The 24,960-nt window shown below is 53.0% G+C and overlaps 2 protein-coding genes across 26 annotated transcripts in view; one reads left to right on the forward strand and one right to left on the reverse strand.

Moving 5' to 3' along the window:
• ARSG (arylsulfatase G) overlaps positions 1-15,979 on the forward strand; it is a 116,653-nt gene extending 100,674 nt beyond the window's left edge. For 18 of the 20 annotated variants that reach the window (XM_049702501.1, XM_049702498.1, XM_049702496.1 and 15 more), the window contains 3 exons: positions 1,085-1,205; positions 6,667-6,757; positions 14,216-15,979. In XM_049702501.1, coding sequence (XP_049558458.1) covers positions 1,085-1,205; positions 6,667-6,757; positions 14,216-14,490 — 487 coding nt within the window. In that variant the 3' untranslated portion in view covers positions 14,491-15,979. Of the gene's footprint in view, positions 1-1,084; positions 1,206-4,984; positions 6,810-13,823 lie in introns of those variants that run through there. The other 2 variants (XM_049702505.1, XM_049702511.1) reach the window with 2 other exon arrangements.
• WIPI1 (WD repeat domain, phosphoinositide interacting 1) overlaps positions 7,713-24,960 on the reverse strand; it is a 37,478-nt gene continuing 20,230 nt past the window's right edge. The window contains exons 9-14 of one of the 6 annotated variants that reach the window (XM_033438372.2): positions 20,516-20,680; positions 19,612-19,719; positions 18,906-19,024; positions 18,383-18,483; positions 16,571-16,746; positions 15,189-15,694 (exon numbers count right to left, since the gene is read on the reverse strand). In XM_033438372.2, the coding sequence (XP_033294263.1) occupies positions 15,691-15,694; positions 16,571-16,746; positions 18,383-18,483; positions 18,906-19,024; positions 19,612-19,719; positions 20,516-20,680 (673 nt within the window). In that variant the 3' untranslated portion in view covers positions 15,189-15,690. Of the gene's footprint in view, positions 8,224-15,188; positions 16,747-18,382; positions 18,484-18,905; positions 19,025-19,161; positions 19,384-19,611; positions 19,720-20,515; positions 20,681-24,960 lie in introns of those variants that run through there. The other 5 variants (XM_012535112.3, XM_004275415.4, XM_012535113.3 and 2 more) reach the window with 5 other exon arrangements.

Genomic DNA, 24,960 nt, shown 5'->3' on the forward strand with positions numbered 1-24,960 from the left:
CTCAGCGGGTGGCGGAGGCCTAGGTGGTGACAGGTAGAGCCCCTTGGTTCTTTTTTTTTTTAACTTTTATTTTTAAACTAATTTTATATTGGAGTAGAGTTGATTGACAGTGTTGTGTTAGTTTCAGGTGTACAGCAAAGCCAATCAGTTATACATATACATATATCCACTCCTTTTTAGATTTTTTTCGCATTTAGGTCACCACAGAGCATGGAGTAGGTTCTCATTAGTTATCTGTTTTATACATAGTAGTGTGTATATGTCAATCCCAATCTCCCATTTCATCCCACCACCCCCCTTTCCCCCCTCGGTAACCATAAGTTTGTTCTCTACATCTGTGACTTTATTTCTGCTTTGCCGATAAGTTCATCTGTACCATTTTTCTAGATTCCACATGTAAGCAATATTATACGATATTTGTTTTTCTCTTTCTGACTTACTTCACTCTGTGTGACAGTCTCTAGGTCCATCCATGTCTCTGCAAATGGCACTATTTCATTCCTTTTTATTACAGCCCCCTAGTTCTTAGGTAGGTCTGCAGGGGTGTCCCTGTAAGTGACTATAACACAGACATCCAGTGAGCTCTCTGAGTGCCAGGCCCTCTACGTGCATGACCTGCGTCTTTCATGCACACTGCCACCCAGCGAGGCAGGTGCTGTTGTTATCAGGCCCGTTTTATTTTTATTGTTTTGGCCACACTGCGAGGCTTGCTGGATCTTAGCTCCCTGGCCAGGGGTTGAACCCGTGCCCCCTGCAGTGGAAGTGCGGAGTCCTAACCACTGGACCGCCAGGGAAGTCCCCTATCATGCCCATTTTAGAGAACAGAAAACTGAGGGCTAGACAGATAGATGGCCGAGCTGAGATCTGAGCCCAGGCAACACCTGGCTGCAGAGCCTGGGTGCTGCTCCTGTAGGAAATCCAGGTGGTGCTTGAAGGCAGGACAGGAGGCAGAGGGGGCGGGCTGTATGGGAGGCTGCCGGGGCTCCGTCTGGGCCGGGCTGGGCTGGGTGGCTCTTGACCCCAGCACGGCCAGGGAGAGAGCCTGCGGACAGCTGGGGCCAACACTGTCTTGATCTTCCTGCAGCGTGCTGGACATCTTCCCCACCGTGGTGGCCCTGGCTGGGGCCAGCCTGCCCCAAGGCCGACACTTTGACGGTCTGGATGCCTCGGAGGTGCTGTTCGGCAGGGCGCAGGCTGGGCACAGGGTAAGTGGAGGTGGTGCGTGTCCCACCTGGGCTTCTCCAGAGGTGGGGCCCCTGCCCCCTATCGGGGTCTGGCTGCCTCTGCCCAAACAGAACCACCGTCAGAAGGTGCCTGCGGTGGCCCCTGGAGATCCAGTTTGTCGGCCGCCGAGGGGTGATTCCTCTGAGATGAACCTGTCCTTCCTCCCCCTCTCCTTCCTGAGTCAGCCCAGTTCCTCAGCCCAGATTTCCGCGCAGCAGTTTTGGTGTAGGGTGGGCGTCCATTGGGGCTTCTTCCCTATACCGAATGACTTTTTTTCCCCTCACCATCATTGAATTTTCTGACATGGCCTAGGCACGCGGCACATTTTTGTTGGATGGGGTGCGTGAGCTGTGTCTGTGAGTTGTGTATCGTGGGGTTCCCCGGCCAGAACGGAAGCTTCCCAAGGTCAGGGAGCTCACCATGGAATTCTCAGAACACCTAACACAGGGTCTGGCGTCCGGCCAGCGTGCAATAAACGAGGACTGGATGAATAAACAAATGAAGGAAAGATGCCCCGGGTGGCCGGGCCGGTCCTCGAGGGCTCAGCACACACACGGCTCTCCAGCCCCCAGGGTCCCCTCTTCGGGGTGCTCTGAAGCGCTCGGTGGCAGCGACAGCCAGGAAATGTCGGGCCGGATGGCCTTTCCCTGCCTTTCTGTGTGTTTTACTTTTGCCAAAAGGAAGAGGAAGGGGGAGGAGGAAGGAGGCCGGCGGAACCCGGAGCTCTTTCTGGAAGGCCCCGTGAGCCCGGCTCCTCAGTTAGGGACCCACACATCAAAGGGTTTATTTCTGGCTTTACTGCGGGTCACATGGAAGTGAGTCAAATGTCCTGGGGCAGTTCCTGAAGCTGCCCTTCCCCACGGCCGGCACACTGGTCCTGAGCGGGCACCAGGGCTTCTTGCCCATGCTCGGAGTGGCCTCTAGGCCAGGACGGCTGCTCCCGGCCTATCCGACGCCCTGGAGCTGCAGACCCTTCCAGGCCGAGCCCTGCGCCCGCAGGGCAGCCAAGCAGGAAGGTGGCTTCCGCCTCTGGCTGGAAGTTCGCAGTATGTGACCCTGGGGGGTTATCGACGACGTCAGCGGAGAGATGCTCCCGCGTGTTTATGACCACGGCCGCGCACAGAATGATCGGGGTCACCAGGAAGCGCTTCAAGGACTGGGGGCGCCTTGACGCTGTCCGTCCACAGGGGGAGGCCAGCTCCCGGGCGCGGAACTTCCGTTTCCAGACGGCGGAGGGCTCGCCGCCTTTCTCAAGCTGCCGCTTTCCGCGCACCCACGGAGGCCCCGCTTCAGGGCTTCGCGGTTGCTGGTCTGGGCCCCCAGGGGGCTGGGCCCAGGGACCGGCAGGAGAGGCAGATACGAGCCGCAACACCGGCTGGGGTTTTCGTGGGGACGTGTGATGTGTGTGGGCTGCCCCGTGTCCCGGGAGGGGACAGCTGCCACTCGCCGCTCGCCCAGAGCTCTGGTGGCACCTTCCAGGGTAGAGGCACGTGGGCGCTGGCACCTGTGGGCCCGGCCCAGCGCCCCAGAGGACTGGGCTCCTGCAGCGTAAGTCCAGACACCTTAGGGCTCAACGTAGGCCGCCGCTGGCCCCAGATTCAGCCGCTGCGGAGACCGGAGTACATTGTCTCGAGTCTGCTGATGGAGGGCCAGGAGTGAAAAATATATGAGTGACTGTAGAAATATACATACCTATGCACACATATACACGTGGGTACACACGCGCGTGCACGTATCCGCGTGCTTTTTGCTTTTGGGTTTTGGTTTTTGGTGCAGCGTACAGGACCTTAGTCCCCGACCAGGGATCAAACCTGGCGCCCCCAGAGTTGAAGCGTGGAGTCTTAACCACTGGACCGCCAGGGAAGTCCCTTGTTTTGGTTTTGGTCTTCAGTAATCATTTATTGAGTAACTATCACGTGCAAGGCACCGTATCATTCTGGGGCATCCAACTGTGTATAACAGCCTTAAAGGTTAGATCTAAACATTGCCACCTGTTTGGAACATTCCTTAATACTCCAATTAGAATATATTGATTAGTTCCCACAGCATACACATATATATGTTAATAAACACAGCTGTGTTCACCCTTAGGTATATGCTGGGCTTACAAGATTCGAGTATGGGTTGGTTTAGAAAACCATTCCAGTTTCAAGAAGCTCAAAGTAACTCCTAGACCGTCATCTCAAAACAATATGCAAAAAGTCTCAGCGGAAAAAAAAAAAAAAAAAAAGTCTCAGCGGATGGGTTCTTCCCTATTTTGCAAACGAGTAACGGAAAGTCGAAGAGCTGAAGCAACCTAGGGCCACGTAAGCCCTGGCACCCTCCCCAGGTCCTGCGTTGAGAGGTTTACAGGCAAATGCTGCGCTATAGGTCTTCCTGCTGTGAGCGGTCTCACCACCCACTTCATGGACAGCTAGGGTCGCTGATGCCATGTCGTGTATTCCTGCACCTGCAGACCCTTCTGCTTCTGATCTAGAGGGGTCTGTGTCCAGGCGACGAGGGCAACCACAAAGGGGGAGAGGGGAGCGGGCAGGAGAGGGTGCACAGCCTGGGGGCAGGCATCCCACTCTAGGCTCGCCTGCTTCCCGGATGGAATTTGGAGGTTGCAGCATCGCTGCTGGTCAAGTCCTACCTCAGCCCCAGGTTGCCATGACCAAGTCCAGAAGTTGTCAGCCGAGGGAAGGCTTCTTAATGGCTCTGCATCTGTCCTGTCACGACCAGTCTGGGGCTGTGTAGTCATACAATGCTTGGTCCATCCCTGGAGACCATACATTGTAGAAACGGAAGTCGGGTCTTGGTCTCTGCACCGCTGATCACTTCTCTTAGGGATAAGGGAGGCCCCCTAGTGGCAAAAGATGCTGTCTGGAGCGGCTGGCGCGAGGCTGACGGCTTTTGGAGACCTGGGTCTGTGCACCCAGACCTGAAGGGGTGGGAGACCCCTCCTTCTGGGGAGGCTACCCAGGCACCAGCCTCCAGAGAGGTAAGGAGCCGCTCCCTGGTTGAAAAAGCAAAACAAAAGAAAACAAAGCAAACAGGTAAGAAAGGCAACCAAGAAGATGCAACGTGTTTGCAGAAGATAAAGTTATCTTTGCAATTCGGACCGGGTGTCCTCTGGAGAGGAAATGTCTTCAGCTGTGATTCATGTGTAAATTTGCCAACCTCCTTCCTATGTTGATATAAACAAGAACGCCACCATCAGTCTGCTCAGAGGGGAAAAGCGGGGCACATACGAGTTCTCCAAGATCCATCCGCCCTCCCGAGAGCGAGCCATTTTGCTTGCTCTTGGATTCTGGAAGTGGCGGCTGGTGACACCAAATGAATGTCCTGCACACGGCAGCCGCCGCTTACGGAATTTCTGTTTCTGTTACTGAGCCATAATGTCAATGGCTCGAACCCGCGGGCCTGGGCTCCCATCTCCTGGATGTCTGAGTACATCCTAGATCTGTTGACAATAGATTTCCCAAGTCCCCCACTTCCTGCCCTCTCCAGAAGGAAACAAAACAGCCTCCTGTGGTGAGAGGCTTGGCTTCCTTCAGGGTTGGAAGAAGTGAGGGTTTTGAGTTACGACTTCTCTTCCTGTTTGGAAGGAGCCTGCTGTCATCACGCCGGCTGGGGACCTGGCAGGCCCTGTCACGAGAGCACGGAAGCAGCAGGTGTGGGAGGAGCCCCACCCTCGCTGGCATCCTTTCAGAGCCGGGAAACTTGGGGGGACAGCTGTTTACTGCTCCAACAGATGTTTCTCATTTTTTTTTTTTTTTAGCTCCATGGAAACTTTGAATCACGTAAGCGCCTTTCCAGTGATATATATCGGTCATGATTCACACCAAGGCGGTCTCACGTTTCCAGCCCAAAGCCACCAATTGCCAAGGATGCTGGTCTTTTATTTTCTATCAAACCTTGTCCTTGGGAACCCTGAACTAGGTGTTTCCATTCTGAAGGGTGATTCTTTTTATTTTGGGGGGGGGGCCACGCCACTTGGCTTGCAGGACCTTAGTTCCCCGACCAGGGATCGAACCCGTGCCCCCTGCAGTGGAAGCGCGGAGTTGGAGGGTGATTCTGTCATTGATGCCTTGCTCGGTCTGAGTGTGGTAGGACGGAGTCAAAGGTGATCTGTGTTGGAGGGAAGGCCGTGCACGGTTCTGGAGAAGTCACACGGAGACGCCCTCACGTGAGAGTTGGAGTCGACTGGATGCTGAAGAAGCTGTTTTCCAAAGAGATCCAAGGCTCACCACCGATCTGCGTCAGGCTCCCTGGGAATACTTCTAAAACATGCAGATCCCAGGCCCCGTCTTGACCCCGAGGGGTGGGGCTCAGGCAGGGGCCAGCCTCCTGGGTGGGTGACCCCTGCTGTCCCAGAGGGACCCGCACTTAGAAGGGCCCTGTGCTTGCTTTAAAGCACACGTGCTGTGGCCGCCTTGAAATTCTTAATTTTGTGTGTGTGTGGGGTGGGTAGTAATTAAAAGAAAACAGCTTTTTAAGAAATTTATTTTGGGGCTTCCCTGGTGGCACAGTGGTTAAGAATCCTCCTGCCAGTGCAGGGGACGTGGGTTCGAGCCCTGGTCCGGGAAGATCTCACATGCCGCGGAGTAACCAAGCCCGTGCGCTGCAACTATTGAGCCTGCGCTCTAGAGCCTGCGAGCCGTAACTACTGAGCCCGCGAGCTATAACTACTGAGCCCATGTGCCACAACTACTGAAACCCATGCACCTAGAGCCTGTGCTCCACAACAAGAGAAGCCACCGCAATGATGAGTAGCCCCCGCTCACCGCAACTAGAGAAAGCCTGCGTGCAGCAACGAAGACCCAACGCAGCCAAAAATAAATGAAGAAAATTTTTTTTAAAAAAGGAAATTTATTTTGCTGAAGTATAGTTGATGTACAATGTTGGGTTAATTTCTGCTGCACAGCAAAGTGATTCGGTTATACACATACATACATTCTTTTTCATATTCTTTTCCATTATGGTTTGTTACAGGATATTTATTATAATTCCTTGTGCTATACAGTTGAAATTCTTAATTTTTGGACAAGGTTTCTCTCATTCTCATCTTGCACTGGACTCTGCAGATGACATGGCTAGTACTGGGCCTAGGAATCCAAGCAGAGCTGTAACCCACTCCGATTAATTGACTAGCAAAAGAGCTCTTTCACACAGGCTCCCGGGAGTTGGATGGTGTGGACCACAGGCCTGTGTCTGTGTTTGGGGCTGGGCTGGGTGTCAGAGGGTGGGTTTGGCGGGTGATGGGGAACAGGAACCACGACAAAGAAAGTAATGCTGAGACTTCCCTGGCGGTCCAGTGGTTAAGACTCTGCGCTTCCAATGGAACTAAGATCCCGCATGCCGCGCACAGCACAGCCAAAAGAAAAGCAAAAAGAAAGTAATGCTTTCCAGGGAGCCTCTAGCATGGTTTTCTTGTCTGTAAGCCCTGCCCCCCTTTCCCAGGTGCTGTTTCACCCCAACAGTGGGGCGGCCGGAGAGGATGGAGCCCTTCAGACTGTCCGCGTGGAGCGGTACAAGGCCTTCTTCGTCACTGGTGAGTTACTGAGGGGCCCTGTCCCACCCGGACTCTCGCTCAAGCCTCCAGGATGATGTGGGCTGCCCCCTTTCAGGGTGCTCTCAGCATCTCCGATGGTGCTGCCCCAAACCCGGGCCCAGGAGGAGGGCTCAACACGCAAGGGCCCTGCCCAGGCCCTCTGCACCTACAGGTACGCTAATAAGGCCTTTCTGCCGTTCGCCTAGATCTCCAGCCAGCTCAGAGCTGGTCCAGCACATCCACGCTGTCCACTTTTTCACGTGAAAAACATTTCATCCCACGGTTATGCTTTCAATGCCAGTCTGGCTGAACATTCAGTGGGAGCTTAGAGATGTTTTGAAGCAAGAGACTGTTTCAGAAAATAGATGTTAGAGGTCTATTTAGCAAAGCCAAGCCTCTCTCCTACTTGGCTCACCCTGTGACCATCTTAAACGTATATTTTAGAAGGGTGATAGCGTGGTTCTCAAAGTCTTGCCGTGGCTTTTTGCTTCCAAGTGAATTCGGACTCCCTCCACCCTGGGTCCCTGTACTTTCCTAGTCTTAGTTCTCCAAGAGCGACGGTCCTTCTCCTTGGCCTCCAGGTTAAACTCCCTCTCGGCTTTTAAGGCCACCTGGATTGAGAACTGCTTCTCGTCCTCCAGCTGGGTAGGACATGGAGAACTCCGGTACTCACCACATTCTGCCGTATACGCCAGTTATTCAAGTGCATCTTTTCTTTCTTCTAGTAGCTTTAAGCTCTCTAAACTCAGCCTCTGTAAGCTCTTTAATCGTTGTTGTCTTGACATGCTCGGCACAGAATCTTGCATCTGGTAGGAACCCTAACACTTTTTTTTAATGAATGAAAAACAAGCTCCCCCCCCATGCACCCCCCCCCCCCAAAAACCCTAACCCAAATCTGGGATCTGGTGTGGGTTCCAATTTGATTCACTTATTTTTTTTTTAACTCAATTTCTTTTTTAAAAAATGAGTTTATTTATTTATTTTTGGCTGCGTTGGGTCTTCATTGCTACGCGCGGGCTTTCTCTAGTTGCAGCAAGCAGGCGTTACTCTTCGTTGCGGTGCGCGGGCTTCTCATAGGGGTGGCTTCTCTTGTTGCGGAGCACGGGCTCTAAGCGCATGGGCTTCAGTAGTTGTGGCTCTCGGTCTCTAGAGCTCAGGCTCAGTAGTTGCGGCACACGGGCTTGGTTGCTCCGCAGCATGTGGGATCTTCCCGGACCAGGGCTCGAACCTGTGTCCCCTGCGTTGGCAGGCAGATTCTTAACCACTGCGCCACCAGGGAAGTCCTGATTCAGTTATTTAAAGTTAGAGCTTTCCAAAGAATTATATAATAAAGAACAAAAATTTATTTGCCCTGAGGGTGAATAAGTGACCCCAAAGAAAATGTGGCATAAAAACAAAACAAGTTCTTTGAGTTCATCACTTGAAAGATATTAAAAACGCCACAAGAATCTTCGACTTTCCAAGACCTAAAATGCAAACCAGTGAGATGTTTGTTATTCTTTCAGATGGAAAGTGTCCAGATGCCAGCCCTTACATTACCCTATCTCAGAGGTATGGTTTCTCCAGGCTGAGTTAATTTCAGAAGTCGTAACCCAGCCAGAAAGCCCTTGTCATCGTGACGCTGGGATCATAAAAGCTACTATGAAGTGATAGGACTGTTTGAAAGGATCACAGCCAGACAGGAATTATGATACCCAGGGGAGGTCTGTTCTTCTGAGGTATCACCAAACTCCCAGGAAAGTTAGCAAGGGAAGAATGGAAATCTCAACAGATGGGATGAAATAGGATGAAACATGATGAAGCCCGGATGTGCTCTGATTCCTCCTTTTCCCCACCCCCGTCGCTGAAGATCTGCGTGCTAATTACATAAAACTGCTTTGGGATAAGTGAGGTGAACTGACATCTACTGCATTAGATTAGAGAACGAGGTGTGTGTCCCTCTATGATGAGGCTGTGATTTCTGAGGTCGTGTCCTAGGAGGAGCTTAAGAGGCAGCAAGTCTGTTTTGCCGTGTGGCCTAGAATGAAGCGATCTTATTGCTTTTTCCTTTTTCAAAAGAGTAATTGAGGGAAACTTTACACACAGTGAAAGCCACAGACCTAAACGGCACGATTTGATGAGTTCCTATAAATGTATATACTTGCATAAGGACCCTCTTAATGCTGTGAATTACATCGATTGGTTTTCAAATGTTAGGTCAACTTTACATTCCTGGATAAACTCGGTTGTGATGTATTCTTCTTTTTATATATTGATGGATTTGATCTGCCAAGATTTTGTCTATAATTTTCCTTTCCTGCAATGTCTGTGTCGGGGTTGGGTATCAGGGTTTTGCTAACCTTGGGAAATGAGTTGGGAAGTGTTCCTTTCTCTGTTTTCTGGAAGGGGCTATGGGAGATTGGTATTATTTCTTTCGCGTCTGATTGAATTCATCTGTGAAACTCTTTGGACCTGGAGGTTTCTTGATGGAAAAGTTCTTGGTTATCAATTTAGTTTCTTTCATAGGTACAGGGCTATTCCTATTTTTAATTTCTTCTCGTATCAGCTTTGGTAAGTTGTTAAAATAATTTGTCCATTTCATCTGAGTTGTCAAATTTACTGGCCTAAATTTGTTCATAATATTTCCTCATTATCCTTTTAATTAATCTTTAATGAAGCAACTTTTAGCTCTGTTAATTTCCTTTAGCGTTTTCTATGTCATGATTCCTGCTTTTATTTCCATCCCTTCTTTACTTACTTTACTCTCCTTATTCTAGTTTACTAAAGAGGACATTTATATAATTAATTTTAAACCTTTCTCATGTCCAAATATAAGCGTTTATAGCTACAGTTTTCCTTTAAGCATTGCTTTATCTGTATCTCCCAGATTCTATGTTTTACTTTCATTATCTAGTTGGAAATATTTTCTAGTACCTTGTATAGGTCACTTAGAAAGCTGTTGCTTAATTTCCAAATTTTGGGGCCTTTTTTAGCTCTTGTCTTGGTCATTTCTAATTTAATTTTATTGTGATCAGAAAACATACTCTGGAAGTTTTCAGTCTTTTGAAACTTATTGAGACTTATTTTATGGCCTTGCAGATGATCTGTCTTGGTGAACACACCATGTGGAAGTGAAGCAAATGTGTATTCTGCAGTTCTTGTGTATAATGTTCCATAAATTTCAATCAGGTGGAGGTGTTGATAGTTGTCTAGATCACCTATATCCCTCCTGGCTTTTTGTCTAGTTGTTCTATCAATTGTTGAGAGAAGCGTTTTAAAAATCTCCGTTTAGGATGTAGATTGCCTATATTTCCCTTTAGTTTTGTCTTCCTTAAAAACGGACTCTCGATCCTTGTGAAATATCCCTCGTCATCTTGGTACTCCACGGCGTGAAGTATGTTTTGTCTAATGTAACGTAGCCACTCGTTTCCTGTGCTTACTGTTTGTGTGATATATCTATTTTGTTCCTTTCAACTCAACTGCTTTTATATTTAAAATGCGTCTCTGTAGGCAGGAAAGAAGGGAATCTTGCTTTTCCATCCAGTTTGATAAGGCTCTGCTTTTTAACTGGCGAGTTTTGACTATTTGCTTTTCTCTACATAAGATCATTTCATCAACAAATAGAGGTGGTTTAACTTTTTCCTCCCCAGTCTGGATGCCTCCTGTTTCTGGTTCTTGCCTAATTTCTGTGGCTGGAACCTCCAGTACAATGTTGAATAGAAGTGGTGACAGTGGACATTCATGTCTTGTTCTTAATCTTAGGGGGAAAGCTTTCAGTCTTTCCTCCCTAAGTGTGATGTTAGCTCTGGGTTTCTCACAGATAATTTTTATCAGGCTGAGGAAGTTCCTTTTTATTCCTAGTTTCCTGAGTGTTTATATCATGACAGAGTGTGGGATTTTGTCAAATGCTTTTTCTGCATCTACTGAGATGATCATTTTTTTGTTTTTTGTTCTATGAATATACATTGCTTTACACTGACTGATTTTCATATGTTGAACCAACCTTGCATCCATGGGATAAATTCCACTTGGACATGGTGTATAATCCTTTTTATAAGCTGCTGAAATCAGTTTGCTAGTATGTATCGAGGGTTTTTTGTATCTCTATTGTCTGCAAGCCAAGGAAGAGAACCCTCGCCAGAAACCACATTTTCAAGAACCTTGATCTTGGACTTCTAGCCTCCAGAGCTGTGAGCAGATAAATTTCTATGATTTAAGCCACCTGGTCTATGGTACTTTGCCATGGCAGCCTAGGCTGTGACTAAAATACCACTTTAAGGCTCTTCGCCATGTCTTTTCATGGCTTGAGCTTATTTGTTTTCGAAGCTGAATAATATTCTATTGCCTGGATGTACCACAGTTAATTTATCCATTCACCCACTGAAGAAAATCTTGCTTGCTTCCAAGTCTTCACAATTAGGAGTAAACGTTCTGACGATTATGCTATAAACATCCACATGGAAGTCTTTTTGTGGACATACACTCATTTGAATAAATAACAAGAAGTGTGACTGCTAGATCGTACGGTTAGAGTGTATTTAATTTTGTAAGAAAACACCAAGGTGTCTTCCAGAGTAGCTGCACTGCTTAGCGTCCCCGCCGGCAGTGATGACAGTCCCTGCTGCACACCCTCACCGGCATCCAGTGTCGCCACTGTTTTTCATTTTGGCCACTCTACTAGGTGTGTCGTGGGGTCTTGTTATTTAATTTGCAACTACTGATGACGTACAGCATTGAGCACCCTTTCGTATGCTTGTCTGCTAACTGTGTATCTTCTTTGCTGAGGTGTCTGTTCAGGTTCTCATTCTCATCATCCTGATTGTTGAGATTTAAGAGTTCTTTGTGCATTTCGGATAACAGCCCTTTATCAGATGTGCCTTGTGAGAATATTTTCTTCGAGTCGTGGCTTGACTTCTTGTTCTCTCGACAGGGTCTTTCTCGGGGTCTCTGAGCTTCCTTGATCTGCGGTTTGGTGTCTGACATGAATTTGGAGGAAATCTCAGTCATAGTTGCATAGATTTCTTCTATTCCTTTCACGCATTCTTCTCTTTCTAGTGTTCCCGTTACACTTTTTGTAGTTTCCTCACAGTTCTTGGATATTCTGCTCTGCGTTTTGCAGATTTTTTTCCCTCTTTGCTTTTCAACTTTGGAAGCTTCTTTTGAGATATCCTCAAGCTCAGAGATTCTGTCCTCAGCCGTGGAATCTGCGAACGAGCCCATCAAAGGCATTCTTATTCTTATTTCTGTCACAGTGCTTTTGATCACTGGCGTTTATTTTTTTCTTTTTTCTTAGGATTTTCATCTAAAAGAGGACTCCCACCCCCATGGGGTTTTTAACTCTTAAGCTCATCTACACTGAGCCTCCCGCCATTTGTTCATCACAGTTCGGGATTTCCTACCAGGGCACTGGTTCCCAGAGGTGTCCGCTTGTGGGTTTCTGCTCTGGTATGTTGTGCTTCTCTGTATTCTCACCTGTCTGTCTCCAGTTCGGGGGGCAGAGGTTTGCCCTGTGACCTCACTTCTCTGATGGATCTCAGAAGTCATTGACTTTGTAGTTTGTTCAGCTTTTTACTTGTTAGGATGGAGGGCTGACTTCCAGAGCTCCAAATGCTGGGCCAGAGACTAGAAGTTTCCTATTGAGTAGTTTTTAAGAACTGGACGTTGTGTGTGATGCACTGTAGAGATTCTGACTTTCAGTCTGAGGAGTGTTGACTCTGGTTCTCACGGGCAGTTAATTGCTGCCTAATCCCCTCAGACTGGAGGAGGCTTGATTTTATGCTTTCTCAGAACTGGGCTCTGTTGGATTTTATCCTTAATCTTAGGTAAACGCCTTCATTCCGGGATACAGCCTTTACTCCTAGCATGAACCTTTTGGGACTTCAGTGGAAAATATGAAGTGTTGATCAAGCCTTTCTAACGTAACAGAATTCACACTCTAAATTCTGCCTTCCCTGCCCTGGGTAGCACGGAAATGCGTGCTGAGCTCTTCAGACTTGTAGCTGTTGCTAGAATCTGTGCATGCCCAGTTCAGGGGTCAGCCAAGGCTCTGAAGGGAGTTTATTTGCGGATTTGAAGCCTTCCCCTCTCCAGCTCTCTCCTTCCCAGGACTTTGCCCACCAATCTGCATCTGTGGTGGCAGCTCTGAACTCTGTTCCCTGACACCTCAAGCCAAAGAGACCACAGCCCCCTCCTGGGGCTTTAGCTCCTCCACGCTGCTCTGACTGGGTGGGTAGGGGGGTGTCCCCAGGGGAAAACACTTAAACACAGGCCCCACCCCATGCGGCCTCCTGCTTTCAAAAATCAAGTTCCTTTCTGCCTGCGTGGACGACTTTCTGGTGCCTTCAATTGGTTGTTTTTTTTCTGTATGTTGCCTAGAACTTAAAATTGTCATCTATGGGAGGATGAGTTTTATGTGAGCCACTCCATTATTCCCTTAAGCGGAAGCCTTTAATTTTTATAAGAGGAGTCAGTCCCCACCTTCGCCTGACTGATTGCCAAAGCTCGCGTCACCTCTGTTTATTGGCAAAGAAGAGCCAACTTCAACTCCAAACACTAGGCAACGGCCCTTCCTCTTCGTTGGACAAACTGAAATCCATCCCAGGAGGAGCAGCATCAATGGGGGCTTCCTGAAGGCTGCGCGATCTACCCGTCCTTCCCTCTCAGTGGTTCACACTTTACGTTTCTGTTCGGATCAGCCCAGAGTGAAAGCTGCGTCCTCCCGTGGTGTGACTGTGGCTCCTTCGTGGAGATTTGCTTTTACTGAGTTGCACCTGGGGTTCAGGCTCTCAGCTTGTAGCGGAGGGTGGGATAGAAAGTTGTCAGCTGGACCGGCCTCATCACACAGCTGTGCTTTTCATAAGGATGCTGTCGAGTGTTCCATCCTGTAGGAGGAGCCGGTGGAAAAAATTCTCTCACACCTCAGGGCTCTGCTTCCCCGAGTGGCTGGTAAATGTCTTACCTTGTTCATGTTTCCCCGCTAAGGACACCAGAGGCAAAGGAAGTGTTCAGGATTGCCTGTGTGTCCCAGGGCTGTCCTCTGCCTGAATTCCTTTTGTTGGTATGATTATATTGTGTTCATTCCTGTCAGAAGCCCTAACTACTTTTTGTACGGAAAAGGGGGCAAAAAGAAAAAGTCATCTGAATCATTAACGCCAAGGAGGCTGCCATCGCTCCAAACATTTCCGTCACCCGTCCTCGGGCAGATTCTGACTCAGACAAGAAACTGAACTGCAGCCCGAAGTGAAACGGCTTCCCTGGCCTCCCTGCCTGATTTGCCAAACTGAGTGTCCTGTGGACTCAAGACATCAATTTTCAAAAGACACGTCACATGTACTCCCAGAGGGTAGAGGGGAAAGATACTTGAGTCAGTGTCTTAGTGGCAGGGAGAGCGGTCACTGGAACACTGGAGTCTTGGTATGTTTGCACTCACTTGTAATCCGGTGCTGGGCTTGACGGGGTCTCTGTTGTCACCCGCTCCAGGTGGGGCCAGAGCCTGCGACGGCAGCGTCGGCCCCGAGCAGCACCACGAGCCTCCCCTCATCTTTAACCTGGATGACGATGTCGCAGAAGCCGCGCCTCTGGACCGGGGCAGTGCCGAGTACCAGCGGGTGCTGCCCGAGGTCAGAGCGGCTCTCTCGGAGGTCCTTGAAGACATTGCCGGCGACAACACCTCCCGAGCCGATTACAGTCAGGACCCTTCCGTGACCCCCTGCTGTAATCCCCACCAGACCGCCTGCCGCTGCCAGGCCGCGTGACGGAAACACGGGAAGCGAGACGGGCGGGTTCACATCCCGACTGCGGTTTTGCCCACTTCGCAGTGACGTGTGCTTTAAAACTAAGGCTCAGAAGTTTGTTCTGAAGCCACCACTCCGCGTCCCCCGCTGTCCCTTCCGCGTGCCGGCTTGAGGGCATGCCGAGCCCGAGCTGTAAGAAAAGGCACCTGGGCTGTGGAGTCAGGAGTCAGGCCAGGTCCCAGCCCCAGCTCTGAACTTGGGCAGTTGTTTAACCTGACTCGCAAGCTGATCTTGAGGAGGAGACAGGTGGTGCGTGCGGGTGCCTGCCTGGCGCGCGGCCTGACGCCTGCTCACTCGATATGTTCTAGCTGCCTTTTCTTATGCACCCGGTTTTGCCGGTCATTTGAACAGAGGCTCCTCCCGGCCGGCATCTAGAGCAGCACCTCCGTCTTTCACAGGCACACAAATCACCTGGGAGCCTGTGACCTTGCGGACTCTGACCAGGTGGGCTGGGGGGCCCGAGGCACTCCGTGTCTGGGAGGCTCCCCGGGGGCTGCAGACCTGACAAGGTGAGAGCTGTTTCCAGGCCGCAGAAGCCCGCAGCCCTGCCCACCGACCACCACCCCGTGCGGCAGGTCAAGCGGCTGTATTGTAAAGATTTTAGGGGTGCTTCCTGCTTTCAGAAACCACAAAGAAGTAAAGTTTTAAAGCCTCAAAAGTGCATTGCCATGGTTTTATTATCAGTGTCCTAAATGGGACTGAAAGGTCATAAATGATTTATTCCAATCGCTGCACAAACCTCTTGCCTGGCTAAAACAGCCCCTCTCTCTGTGTCGCATATACAAGAAATACAGTTCAGAGAGATTCTCCGGTAAGTACATTTTTACGCAGCATACGCTTTCGAAAGGATGCTCTCTGTAATATAAAATTAGGGTTATAGACCAAGATGGTTCGTCCACGTGGACGCTCTGGCTGGGACGCACTTTCAACAACGGCAGGATGTGGATTCGCAGCGGCTCCCGCACCCACCGGCCACCGGGGCTGAGACGAGCCTGCTGGGCAGCAAACTGCGTCCCGGGTTCCTGACCCCCCATTCTGCTCACACAACCGCATGCCTTGCATCCACCTTCCTGGTCGTCTCCAAAACCGCCTGACAGAGGGGCGGTCCTGCCGTTCACCATGACTGCTTCGTTTTGCCCTTCTGATCGCCGCGGCACAAGATTATCTACCGAAATCAAAACAGAACGGCCTTACTCTTTCCGGGAAGGGGCTGACGGGCCGGCTGCACGGTCAGCAGACCTGTGCCCACGCGGGGTCGGCGGGGGCAGGCTGGGCCCAGCAGAGCTTTCCCGCCTGTCTGTCCACAGGCCGACCCTCGCATGTGGTCACGGAAGAGTCACCCGTCTTCTTTAGGTGTAGACGAGGTGGCAGTTTCCGAAAATACTTTTCGTAAAAATATGTGTGTGTATTGATGTGTATATGGGTTGCTTTTTTTTTTTTTTTTTTTTTAAGGCTCATCTTACTTGTAAACACAGACTGCTAGATCACCATGAAAAGGTCAGTAAACACCCTTGGTCCCAAGAGCAAGACGAATGTCAGAATATATGCAAACCTGTCAAGCTGGCTTGTTACCGAAACCAAAGCTACTCTCTTCCTGAATACAGCATCCTTCTAAGGGACCAGAAAGGACCAATTCTCCTTTCCCTCATTGTGCTTGGAGCAAAGTCAATCCCAAGGAGATGAGAGGGCTCATACCCAGGTTAGTGTCAGTATATTTAAAAAAGAAGACCAGCAGTGATGACCCAGCGAGCCCCTCAGGAGATTATCCGAGCAAACCTAGGCTCGTGTCCGGGAGAAGCTGAGACCCCAAGATCCGTCAGGATCCCGGAAGGTGTTAAGGCATGTGGGTAGAGAGGAGGATTCTGGACAGATGTTTGCAACAGGCATGACCGTTCAGAACAGAGACAGAGAGAGGAAGCTGTTTAGCATCTCCGGTGGACTATCACTGCCAATGAGGACATGACTACTATGGTCCCTCTTGCAAGAACATCCCAGGGGCACTCAGGCCCCGATCCTTGTGCACTGAGATGCAGAAGCCCACCTGCTACCCCATCGCTCTGCCTGCAGGCATGAGGGCAGGGCTGGGGTCTGATGGTCTCCGAGACCCCTACCACTGGCTCCGCACACGGGGGCTGCTCCGAAATTGCTAGGGCCTAGCGACCGTTCTGGGGAAGCTCGTTCAGTGATCGGCACTCTCACTGGCAGGAAGCCTTCCTTCTACATAAATAAAAATCGACGCAGTTTAAACCAACTTCCACTCGTTTGGTCCTTACGAGGGAGACAGGACGAATGGCTTGTACCAGGCTTCCTGGCACCGAATAAGCAAACAGGCCTTTCATTTTAGTGCTATAGTTCTTAAGCGTCTCCAATTTTTTTTTTTTAACTCCAAATGATCTGCATGGTGTACGTATTTGATACAGGTTTTCTTTAGCAAGGGATCACCTTCTGAATGCCGATATCCAAATTCTGTAAATATAAGAGGTTTCGAGGTCTACTCTGATTACAGTTAAGTATCTAATAATCTAATCTTTTATAGCAGTCACAGACTTTTACCAAAATTGCTGATTCCATTAGATTCCACATGTATACCCACTGCATCTGACCTGCTCTGGTTCCCAGAAGATACAACTTCAGATAAATGACCACCAACTTTTGTGGGGGACAGAAAAGCTCCCGCTATAGCGAGTAGGGTCAGGAGAACCCAAGAGCAAAACAACTGGTCCCTTGGGAGGGGTCTACTGGGAGACGTTTTTAAACGTGTAATTAGTATTTTTAAGAATGACTGCTTTCCACCCCTAAGATGTAAACCTGACTGGTTGGCACTGTATTTGACAATCTGTCTATTAAAAGCCAGAAAGGCCAATCTCAAGCTGCAACCCACAGAGCCTTCTGGGAAGTCAGGAACACGGCCCTGCAGTCCTGCACGAAGGGCCCTACGGCAGCTCTTGTTTTTGTTTTACTGGACTTACTAGATTGTCCTATGGACCTCTGCAAGAGAGACGCCAGACCCGCACTCCACCCTTTGGCAAATGGAATCCAACGGACCCAAAATCATGACCAAGAGAAAACAATGCAGCCCAAGATCTATGCCCAATGGCTACTTCTCTCTGCTTCCAGGAGGGACAGTCAGCTGACTCTCCAAGCCTTGGCCTAAACACTGCTTCCATCTTGAAACGACTTCAAGTGGACCGTCTGGGCGGTTTTCTGACTGAAGCTCATAAGAGGGGTCTCTATGTTGCTCTGAACGGAAGCTCGAAGAACCAGAACCAGGGGGACAAGCTTCTCTTCACCCCAGGATGCTGAGAGGAGCCATGCCCAGCGCCCAGCTAAGCCTGGGCCCTCGCTGCCGGGACGGCTGAAGCAGGATGCTGGGGAGGTGCCCGGCTAGAGGTGCCCGGGGGGCTTCCCACCGCCGCTCCGCTCTCCGAGTGGCTGTTAACGCACAGGGGTCAGTCCTGTCAGAGCCGGAGGAGGGCGAGGGCCCAGCCCTGTCAGAGCATCACCTTCAGCATCACAAGGGCGGCAACATTCTGCTCAGAGCATGTCGGGAGCCTCAGGAAAAGAAGAGCTTAGACGGACCGGTTTCTCCCTGTGAGCAGCAGAGGGTGCTAAGGAAGCAGTCAAGGCGCCCGGGCCTCCGAACGCGGGGAGGCCGCCACGGCTCCCTGGGCAAGCGCGCGGTTATCCTGACACTGTCAGGTGGGCTAGTCTGTGGGGTCTGAGGCTTCCTGGGTGTTAGGGGAGGATTAGTTGTGACAGACGAGACAACAGGGAAAGGACTCCGCCCCGTGCACAGGTGAGGGTTCTGTCTAAGCACACGGATTGGATGCTCTTAAGGGTGCCCAATGCTCACAGGGGGGAACTCATTCTCATCATCAAGACACACTGGTCCCGTCGCAAACTCGTGTTCGGGGATGACCTCTCCTCGGAGCGCCCCGCCATCCTCAGAATAACCTGGAAACCAACAGTGAGACGTGAGAGAAGCCATGGGGTCTGTTCCTAGGCCGCGACCCCTGGGCTGGGCCTCAGCACAGCGAGCGTCCGGGGACCCACGGGACGGACTGTGCTCCCCACGAGTGCAAATCCTCAGCGTTTACGGCCCGAAGCCCCTGGGCGGCTGGTCTCCTCCACCCGCCCGCCCCAGCTCCTCCAGCTTTCCACCTGATTACAAACCGTCCAGGAGGCAAAGCGTTCCCACTACTCGTTAGGGAGGCGGCCGCTGGGGGCTCTGCCGGCCCTGCTCTGGGACCCGCGTTTAAGGCTACGCCCAGGGCCGCGTCTGGAGGAGACGCGTGGTTCGGGGGAGTGCTCTGTCCACAGGCAGTGGTGACGGGAGAAGAGGGCCGCTGTCACACAGGTCCCCCGTGCCCGCTCACCTGGCACCGTGGAGGCTGCAGAAGGGCTTGGTCTGGCCACAGTTGCTGCGTAAGACTGAGGTAAGGAAGCTCTGAGGTCGTTTTCTTTATTCTCATCGGCAGTTCCTGAGCCAAGCAAGCTGACGTGGGGGGAAGGAAGAGACAAGAAGGTCACCTCACGCCCAGGGCCCTTGCAAAAGGCAAAGCACCGGAAGCCCGTGCTGGGCCCCTGGGGTTCAAGGCCTGCCAGGTCAGCGTGGGCCAGCGTGACCTTCACCTGCCGATCACGGGAGTTCTCATCTCTGGCGTTTAGTAAACCGAGATCGGTCCTGTGCTCCTCCTGGCACGCGCAGGCAAGGGCACCCGGGAGCCCCAGGTGACGGGGCAGTGGCAGCTCGGGGCATCCTGTCCGCAGCAGGAGGTTGCCCTGCCCTTGGCCGCAGAGGTCAGGAGAACGTCTCAATTCAGTTCGGTACATGGCTCGGAGCGCCTGTTATGTCTGAGGGACCCCGGGAAGAGGAGGGCCCAGCAGGGAGACCCCATTTTGCATGTCATTGAGCCCTACGTGAGCCCAGCGCCAAGCAGGGCCCCCCTGGCTCTGCCCCTGGGCCCGCCCCTGAAGGAGGAAGGGAAGCAAGAGCGCTGAGGCTGGGCGCCGTCTGGGCCGAGGGGCACACGACACAGGCGGCCCTTGAAAGGCCGGCTTTCTGAACACCGGTCTCCTCACCTGTGGGTCTTGATTAGGACGCAGTCTCCTCCGTCCTGAGGGTCCAAGCTGTAGATGTAAAGGTGTCCACTGGACGATGCCACCAGGAGCCTGGGCAGCTTCTGGATCCTAAGGGCCAAGAAGACATGTGCTGGGATGGCAACGCACGTGGGCAGCAGATCCGCTTCCAGGGACGAAACGCCCCCCCCACCACCCCCGGGGACATCACCAGCGTCTTGTCCCGACATCCATGAACCCGCAGCCCGCTGACCCCAGAGTCTGGGTTTCTGGTGATTTCCTTGCGTGTGTCCTAGTGATCTACCTTGAGGATGACTTCTTGTCTTTGACCATGATTGTGTGGGTGAGACAAAAGGATATGCATACACCCTGCTGCTCTGTGAGGTTCCCCTGCCAACAAAAGCGTCCGCCTACCTGCCTTATGTATGTCTTTGCCTTTAACAGCGGAAGGAAGGAGGCAGGTGTAAAACTGGCCCCCATCTTTGCTGGCTAGTTTTACAAAATTTTTCAAATGTTCGTCTTTAATAAACACTTTTTAATGTCTTAGATAAAACACCTGTCGACCCCATAGGTATCTGGACCGAGACTTTGGAACTAGAGCCTTTTTACATAATTCTGTAAAAATGGGAACTGTCTTCAAGACAGTGTCACTGGAATGAGAAGGTTAAAATTCCCATGCCAGCTTCCAGCTCAGCTTCTCAGCCCCCGGAGAAAGGGTCCCGCCGGACGGGAAAGCGGCTGGCCGGCCACGGGGTGCCGTGGGTCCTGACCCTACGTGCCCTTCTTGGCTCCCTTCTCTTGCCTTTCTTTTAAACCTGTGCGTGTGTGTCTGGGGCAAGTAAACCTGTGCTTTGGGGAAGCAAATCTGTAATGGTTTGTGCCTGGTGAGGGGTGGCGCTGCACGTACGTAGAGAGGGTGCAGATGTTCCTGTGCCCAGAGAAGCCCAGGCGCCCAGTGGCAAAGGCCCTGTCCTGGTTCATCATGTCGGACACCTGGGTGGGGAGGTAGTTGGTCGCAGCCATGAGCATCTTTCCCATGTAGCCGGTCCAGGTCGAGGGCTCCTCTGGCTGGCTGGGGAGCAAAAGGCACAGGCGAGGGTGAGGCCAAGCCCTTCTGCAGCCTCCACGGTGCCAGGTGAGGGTGAGGATGTTGGAGGCCTGGCAGCCGTCCAACATCCCCGGCCGACGCTGGGAGCCGTGCTCACCGCAGCGGGAAGGGACTGTGCCCGGGCATGACGTTCCGCCCACCCGAACGCTCGGGACGTGCCATTCTGGCCGTACCCAGAGGGCGTCAAGGGCTTGTGTGTCCTTCGGAAGAGCCACTACACGGCCGTTAAGAGGTTCCCAGTGTGACGGCCCTCCTGCATTAAGCAAGCTGAATCTATCAGCCTGATTTCTAGGTTCCTGGAAGGGGGCTGGGCAGAGAGTGAGCTGGAATCAGTCCCTGGGCTCTGTAACCTAAGCCCAGGCCTGTTCTGGGGTCACCGAAGAAAAGAACAGGCCGATCTCAGCGTCAAGGCCTCCCAGCCAGACTGCGTGGGAAGCAAACCTCCGGGCAAGATGCTTGGACAGGTGTTTGGTTACAGCCCTCGAGCCACCCGGGTGGGTGCTGGCAATGCACAAAGGTCGGGGGAATTCAAAAGGACCTGGTGTGCCCCCTGCAGTCCCCGCGCCGCATCCTGGGGTCTCTGGCAGACAAGGGGGGACGGCTGTGTGGTGAGACGCGGGTGGGCAGGGTGGACACTCGCCTCTGCGCCGAGCAGCCCGGCGAGGACCAGGGTGGCCGCATGCGCCCCAGGCACCCCGGCCGAGAGGCCGCTTGTCCGGGGGATGCATCCTGGTGAGGGACACGGCCCGCGGCTCCGAAGCCCTGGGGTTTATTCCTCCTTGTCACCGCCTGGACAAACCTCCCTGGGTCTCGAGGTTCTCGTCTGGAGGCGACGGGCGCTTCCAGGCTCCCGCTGTCCCCCTAACATCCTGAGCCTCGTGGGACACACCTGCGCGGCTCGCCTGGCGCGCTGCACTAAGGGTGGGGCGTCACCAAGGGGTACCAGCCACACCCAGGTCCTGCATCCGAGGCGGGGCGCAGCACAGATGTAAAAGGGAGGACGCGTGGGCACTCCAGACAGGGTGCCCGGGACAGGGCCCCGTTCGGGGCGACTCCAAGACCACAGAGGAGGGAGGGGCGGAGGGCGTTCCTCCAACCCTCATATCCCACTGTCCTCACCGGGGACCACGGGGACAATCACGGTCCCCTGCCCGTGAGAACTAAAGCGGCGGCACAGCGTAGGGGCTGGCGTCCGGCGAGTGCTGTCTCATAAGAGGGCGTCTCCGGGGCTGGCGGGACTGAAGAGGCTTGGTCGCCGGGCTAGGCCCCGAGGCAGGTCTGTCTCCGAGCGGGGTGGGGGGGCAGGAGGGGGGCCCATCAGATGCTCTGGACAAGCATCTGAGAGTCAGGGCCACGCTGGGCCGGCCCAGGGGGCAGAGGCAGGGAGGCCTCAGCTCAGGCAAGGTGCGGCGAGAAAAGCCTCGACATCGTACGGCACTTGTTCTCTTTCTGACTCACTTCGCTTAGTCTGACAATCTGTAGGAATCGAAACTGCGACACAGATGAACTCATCTACAACACAGAAACAGACTCACAGACACAGAGAAGAGACTGGCGGTTGCCAAGGGCGGGGGAGGGCGAGGGATGGAGTGGGAGTGGGGGTGAGCAGATGCAAACTCTGTATACGGGATGGAGAAACAGTAAGGCCGACTGTAGAGCACAAAGAACTGCATTCCACATCCTGGGATAAACCAGAAGGGAAAAGAATATGAGAAAGTGTGTGTGTGTGTGTGTGTGTGTGTGTGTGTGTGTGTGTTTAACTGAATCACTGTGCTGTACAGCAGACATTAACACAGCATGGTAAATCAAGTCTACTTCGGGACTTCCCCGGTAGTCCAGTGGTAAAGAATCTGCCTTCCAGTGCAGCGGACGCGGGTTCGATCCCTGGTCGGGGAACTAAGATCCCACATGCCGCGGGGCAACAAAGCCCACGTGCCGCAAGTTACAGAGCCCCTGTGTTCTGGAGCCCGCGCACCACAACGAAAGATCCTGTGTGCCGCAACTAAGACCCGATGCAGCCAAAAATCAAAAAAACAAACAAAAAAACACTATACTTCAACATGTATTTGATATCTCTATAGTGACTGAGAAAACAATAATGCAGATTAAATGTTTAAGTGTGTTGTATCTGTATCCATTACGTTGTGAATGCCAAAGACAAAGGAATATTCCTCTAGTTGTTTGGGAAAAGGGAGGGAGGGAGGGAAGGAAGGAAGGAAGGAAGGCCTCGAACGCCAGGCTGGAGGATCGGGAACTTTACTCCTGAGGGCAAAGGGGAATAAAGGTGTCTGAGGACGGAGGGGCATGTTCCAAGGATTAGTCCAGCAAGAAGATGTATGATGGTCAGAAGAGGCTACAAGGAGTGAGACCAAGGAAGGGAGGCCCGGTTCGGGGCGGTGGCCAGAGAGGTGGGACGGAGGCAGAGGCAGAGTCATCTCGTGCTGTACGAGTTACCGCTTCACGGACGGGGGGGGCTGGGGGGATGTGGAGAGTGACGGGAAGGTGTGTTCCTGGTGACCTGAGACGGACAGAAGCAGGTGAGCCTGGAGGCGGAACTGAGCCCAAGTGGCCACTTCCCACCTTAAGCACCAATAAGAGACTCGGATGCAGATGCGACCAAGGCAGCGGCGTGGGGTCCCCGGATCCCGGGACCTGGGGGTGGCAGGGTGCCCGGATGGTTCTGCTGCCCACGGGGGCCCAAACCCAGCACGACTGACGACGGATTAAAGCTCCGGCAGAGAGCGGGTCCTACGGTGTAGAGGCTGTCCAAGAAGGGATAGAAACGTCCAGAAGACAGATGACATCTATTTAAAAGCTTAGAGGGCAAGCAGCATGCTTTGGGGCACGCACACACGGGGGCGGGTGCTGGAAGGGTTCCAGGCACGTGAGCAGCGCGGAGAGGCAGCATCTAGTGTTTCACAGCCCTGCGGGGCCAAGGTTCAGAGGGCGTGAGAGCAGCCCCTGGCCGGCGGCCGGAGCCAGGGCCCCACAGTCACTGGGTGCCCCGGGAGGGAGGGAGCTCCAGACGGTGTGGGACAGAGGCCGGCACCGTGTCACACACACACAGACACACACACACACAGAGACACACACACAGAGACACACACACACAGACACACACACACAGACACACACACAAGCACACACAGACACACACAATGGAGGCCGGGTTCTGTATCTCCCTGAGCGGGTAGAAGGGGTGGAAGTCCCACTCTGGGGGAGGAGCCTGTCTCTCCTGGTACCAGGCGAGGCCCAGCAGAGGACACCACGCTTGGGACATGGATTTGAGCTGTCGCTGGCGGTGCCGCCTGGCGGGTGTGAGACGCGGCGCTTTCACGTGGACCCTGGCTTTGGAGACGGAGGCCGGCTCCAGGCGAGACGCTGAACTCCTCTGAACCCGTTCCCTCAGTCGTGAGGCTCCCAGCCCGCCGGCCTTCTGGAAGCGCGTGGGCAACCAGGGGCCGGAGAGTGTCGGGAGGCTCCATGGACCGAGAAGCACGGGATCCGGACAAGCGGCCGTGCTGCCGAGGCCACCGCCGCTTTCTGGGTGTCCCTGAGCTAATCGCTAACACTTCATGTTTCCATTTCCTATAGCGACCCTAGGGGGAGGTGTCAGGAGACACGCGGTGTCTGAAGGCCCCCTAGGAAGGTGTGAGCCGTGTCCTGGGCTGCGCGGGGCAGGGTCTGGGCCCCAGGGGCAGGCTGGGTGACATGACACTGCCACGGCCGAGGCCTGCATGGAGGAGACCCTTCACTGCTTTCCCGGGAGAAACAGGGGCTGCACACCTGTGCACCTGCACTGGTGCCCACACGACAGCGGGCGGAGTCCCTAGGAGGGGCCCCAGGGTGCCACGGCCTGGTCCCCGGAGCCTGTGCCAGGGAGGAGACCGCAGCCCCGTGACTGTGTCATGTCGTACGGCCCAGGTGGCTGTCGAGGGGGTATGATCCAGACGGCTTTAGCCAATCGCACGGGCCTTAAGAGCAGGGGGCTTTGCCCAGCCAGAGGCAGGAGGGAGATTCAGAGAAATCAGGAGCTTGAGAAGGAATCGGCGCGACCTTGCTGGTTTGAAGGCCGCGTGAGGAGGGACGGGGATCTGGGGGCCATCGCGGGGGCAGGGGCTTCGCTGCTGCAGCACGAGGGCCTGCATTCCTGCCAGCGACCAGGACGGGGACGGCTCTGAGCTCAGGCAGACAGCGGGCAACGCCTGCACTGCAGCCTCGCGACCCTGAGTGCAGACCGAGCC

The sequence above is a fragment of the Orcinus orca genome, chromosome 19 (assembly GCF_937001465.1).
Source record: "Orcinus orca chromosome 19, mOrcOrc1.1, whole genome shotgun sequence".
NCBI lineage: Eukaryota > Metazoa > Chordata > Mammalia > Artiodactyla > Delphinidae > Orcinus > Orcinus orca.